The following is a 4665-nucleotide window of genomic DNA, read 5'->3' as shown; positions in this document are numbered from 1 at the left end:
TCCAGAGGGTCACCTAAGCAGATATGGGAAGGTATGAAAAGCAGTCCCTTGATGTCAGACACTGTATCAACAACCTTGCTCCTCGCCTCCCCAACCCCACCATTTCTCTTATCAGCCCCCTGCGGGTCACTGGCATCACTTGTCCTCACATCAGCCTTCTCCACTGAAGTCTGCAGCTGGATGGTACAGCTCCTGGACACCAATTCCCACCTGCTTTCCTCAGAGCAGTGGCTGCACACAGGCACAGGAGGACTTCTCCTCCTTGCCAAAAAGCAACAGTTACACCTGATGTAATTCAAGAAGCTTTAAAACACTCTTCTCAACTGTATGCCAAGTCCAAGCTGCATCGAATGAGGTCCATCTTCCACAAGGGGTATCTGTACGAGAACTGTTTTAGACAGAGAGCTAGGAAAGGGCAGATAGAAACATAATTAAGGAGTTGACTCCAGAGTTAATGAGACTTCTCAGAGATGGGGCAAGTTTCTAACTCCCTGAAGCTCAAAGCAGCCACAAGATAGTTTGGCGGTGTCTGAAGGGACAAAGAGCAAGGGGAGGTGGAAATTTGGAGAGTCATGGGAAGGGCCTATGTCCAGTGCATTTTATATGCACTGGACATTTTATATGCACAGCATTTTATGTGTGTTCTCCATGACCTCCTCATAGATAATGGCAGGCTGTGATGAGGTCCCCCTAAGCCTTCCCTTCTAGGCCTCTTGGCCACTTGGCCTCTGCTCACAAGACAAGTGCTCCAGCCCCTGACCATCCTGGGGGCCGGCCTTTCACTGAACCCACTCCGGCTTGCCAACACCTTTCCTGTATTTGGGATCTGAAATATGGATGCAGTATTCAGGATAACCCCTTCCCTCAATCTCCTGGCCATGCTCCTGGTCATAGCAATCAGGACGCCGTTGGCCTCCCTTGCTTCAGCGCACACGGCTGCCTCCTGCCCAGATCGCTGAGCACCAGGACCAATCCCACAGGGCTGCTCCCCAGCCAGAATGCCCCCAGCCTGTGCCAGTGCCGTGGTTAGTGCCCTGCAGGGGCAAAAACTGGCATTTGTCCTTGTGCGATTTCCTGAGGCTCCTGCCAATACGTGTTCTCCTCCTCCTTGTGATCTTCCCCTAAGCAAAGACTCCTGGAGACCTTTTCAGTAAAGTCTAAGGCAAATGGAGTCCCTCAGCCCCATCTGCATCCTCTGTTATTAACTCACCCTCCCCATTCAGCAGCAGCCCTGCATTTTCCTTGTTCAGCCTCGGTCTCTAGTGAGCGAGCGAAGCTCTTCTTTTTGCTCTTGACTTTCCTTGCAGCCAGCTCCAGGTGAGATTTGCCTTTCCCCAAATCATACCTGCACAACGAAGGCAATGCACATGAATTCCTTGTTTGTACCTGTCTTTGCTGTTACCCTCTGGAAGGTGCTTCATGGTCCCATCACTACCCTGTCCCTTGGATGGCCAAGCAATGAAGCTGCAAATACTGTTCCAGCCCGGCCTCCTCTCTCTTGTGCCTGCATGTCTCGGCCCCAATCCATGAACCCTGGCTCTGCACCACAAACCCCCCTGGTGTGAGTCCTCACCCTGCATGGTCACACAGCTCAGCTAATTTTGGTGGTGTCCTCTGCTAGGCATTTTCCAGCCTGGCCCAGCCACTCGGCTCTTCTCACCTCCCCAGCAACAGAGCAGCCTGCCTCGAGCTGGTGCACGCAGAAAAAGGTTTCTCTTGGTCATTTCTTCCCCCCTGGAAACACGGAGTTGCTCCTTTCCTCGTCTCCAGGGACATCCCTGTCCCAAGACAGCCTTTCCCCATGGGAATGTATCTGTGCTGGCCTGGCCAGCCACTCGGGCTCCCTCCCCGTGCTCCGTGCAGAGCCCTGAGCTGATGGTGCTGCTGTGCAGAGTGAGCGGGCTGTGGTGCCTGAAAGCCGTGGGGGGACAGTCCCAGGCAGACCCCTCCTGACCATTCACCATCTCCATGGGAACCGGTCACCCAGGTCAGGCATCCTTCCCCAACACATCGCCCCATACCCTCCTCCCCTGAGCCCATGGAGAAGCCAGGAACAGCAGCAGTCTTGTAGGGGCATCATGTCCCCCCGTGTAGGGGAAGAGAAGGCCAACATCTGGACACTGGCACTGAGGAAATCCCTTTTTATTACAGAGGTGCAACACTGGAGACCACCTGTACCATCATGCCAGAGACATGTACAAAGGTCGCTGGGTCAGACAGACTGGGTTCATGTCTCTGCAGAAGTGAAGCAAATGCAGACATTGCTGGACAGCCATGACTATCAGAAACCAAATGCCCAAAGCAAAGGAGGTTCCTGAGATGAAGAGGAAATCCCTGTGAAGAGACATGGGCAGCTTATTGCTGCTGAAAGACAAGTGGCTGAATCAGCTTCTTCAGTGTGTCTTTGAGCTCCTGGATTCTCATGCTGTAGATGAGGGGGTTCAACGCTGGGGGCACCAGCGAGTACATAGCAGCCATCACCAGATCCAGTGATTGGGAGGAGGTGGAGGGGGGCTTCAGGTAGGCAAACATGCCAGTGCTGACAAGCAGGGAGACCACAGCCAGGTGAGGGAGGCACGTGGAAAAGGCTTTGTGCCATCCCTGCTCAGAAAGGAACCTCAACACGGCCCTGAAGATCTGCACATAGGACAGCACAATGAAAATAAAGCACCCAAAAGCAAGAGAGACACTACCAACACGAAGTCCTACTTCCCTGAGGTAGGAGTTGGAGCAGGAGAGCTTGAGGATTTGGGGAAGTTCACAGAAGAAGTGGTCAAGGGCATTGCCTTGGCAGAGCGGTAGTGAAAATGTATTGGCAGTGTGCAGCATGGCATAGAGGAAACCACTGCCCCAGGCAGCTGCTGCCATGTGGACACAAGCTCTGCTGTCCAGGAGGGTCCCGTAATGCAGGGGTTTGCAGATGGCAATGTAGTGGTCATAGGCCATGATGGTGAGAAGAAAATATTGCCCTCCAATCAAGAAGAGAAAGAAAAGGACCTGGGCAGCACATCCTCCCTAGGAAATGGTCCTGGTGTCCCAGAGGGATCTGGCCATTGATTTGGGGACAGCAGTGGAGATGGAGCCCAAGCCGAGGAGGGAGAGGTTGAAGAGGAAGAAGTACATGGGGGTGTGGAGGCGGTGGTCACAGGCTATGGTGGTGATGATGAGGATGCTGCCCAGAAGGGCAGACAGGGAGATGCCTGGGAAGAGCCAGAAGTGCAAGAGCTTCTGCTGCCGTGTGTCTGCAACCACCACGAGGAGGAACTGGGGGTAGAGCTGCTGTTGGCCATTTGCTGCCTCAGAGCATGGGACACTGTTCAAGAGGGAAAAGAGAATGAGGAGTTATGATAGAGTTCTCTGAGAAAATGAAAGGAATTTCTCATGGATCCTCCCGCTGCTACACTCACCCCTTTTTTCTTTTCCTCAAGGCCTTCCTTCAGCTCCATTCATGGAGCTCTGGTTAGTACTTGCTGAGTGTGCCATGAGGAGCAGAGCATCTGCTGACTGGCTGCCCAGGAATCAGCCCTGCTCTGCAGCAGTGGGTTCATGGGAATCACAGAATCACAGAATTGCATTGGTTGGAAAAGACCTTTCAGATCATGGGGTCCAACCGTAAACCTAACCCTACCAAGACCACCACTAAACCATGTCCCTAAGCACCTCCTCCAAATGTCTTTTAAATACTTCCAGGGATGGCGACTCAACCACTGCCCTGGGCAGCCTGTTCCAATGCTTGATAATCCTTTCAGTGAAGTAAAATTTCCTAAAATCCAGTCTAAAGCTCCCCTGGTGCAACTTGAGGCCATTGCCTCTTGTCCTATCACTTGTTACCTGGGAGAAGAGACCAACCCTACCTCTCTACAACCTCCTTTCAGGTAGTTGTAGAGAGCGATAAGGTCTCCCCTCAGCCTCCTTTTCTCCAGGCTAAACAACCCCAGTTCCCTCAACCGCTCCTCATCAGCCTTGTGCTCCAGACCCTTCACCAGCTTCGATGCCCTTCTCTGGACACGCTCCAGCCCCTCAATGTCTCTCTTGTAGTGGGGGGCCCATCACTGAACACAGCATTCGAGGTGCGGCCTCACCAGTGCTGAGTACAGGGGCATGATCACTGCCCTAGTCCTGCTGGCCACGCTATTTCTGATACAAGCCAGGATGCCATTGGCTTTCTTGGCCACCTGGGCACACTGCTGGCTCATATTCAGGCGGCTGTCAAGCAACACGCCCAGGTCTTTTTCCACCGGGCAGCTTTCCAGCCACTCTTCCCCAAGCCTGTAGCGTTGCATGGGGTTGCTGTGGCCCAAGTGCAGGACCTGGCACTGAGCTTTGTTGAACCCCATACAATTGACCTTGGCCCATCGATCCAGCCTGTCCAGGTCCCTCTGCAGAGCCTTCCTCCCCTCCAGCAGATCAACACTCCCCCACAACTTGGTGTCATCTGCAAACTTACTGAGGGTGTACTTGATCCCTTTGTCCAGATCATCGATAAAGATATTAAACAGAACTGGCCCCAGCACAGAGCCCTGGGGAACACCGCTTGTGACTGGCCACCAACTGCAGTAAACTCCATTCACCACCACTCTTTGGGCCCGGCCATCCAGCCAGTTCTTTACCCAGCGAAGAGGACACCCGTCCAAGCCATGAGCAGCCAGTTTCTCCAGGAGAATG

General features: G+C 53.4%; 1 protein-coding gene across 1 annotated transcript; it reads right to left on the bottom strand.

Annotated features, from left to right (window-relative positions):
- Nucleotides 1–2355: 2355 nt before the first annotated feature.
- LOC140645714 (olfactory receptor 14J1-like) lies at nt 2356–2946 on the bottom strand. The gene has a single exon (XM_072849179.1). The coding sequence runs from the start codon at nt 2944–2946 to the stop codon at nt 2356–2358; it is 591 nt and encodes a 196-aa protein (XP_072705280.1).
- Between the last annotated feature and the right edge of the window lie 1719 nt (nt 2947–4665).

This window comes from Ciconia boyciana, unplaced genomic scaffold (genome assembly GCF_034638445.1).
Source record: "Ciconia boyciana unplaced genomic scaffold, ASM3463844v1 HiC_scaffold_37, whole genome shotgun sequence".
NCBI classification, from domain to species: domain Eukaryota; kingdom Metazoa; phylum Chordata; class Aves; order Ciconiiformes; family Ciconiidae; genus Ciconia; species Ciconia boyciana.
Note: the sequence above shows the minus strand (reverse complement) of the source record. Positions and strands in the feature narration are given on the sequence as shown.

Bases quoted from the DNA above. Each gene is read 5' to 3' on its own strand.
- LOC140645714 (XM_072849179.1), bottom strand. From the start codon at position 2,946: ATGGCCTATGACCACTACATTGCCATCTGCAAACCCCTGCATTACGGG.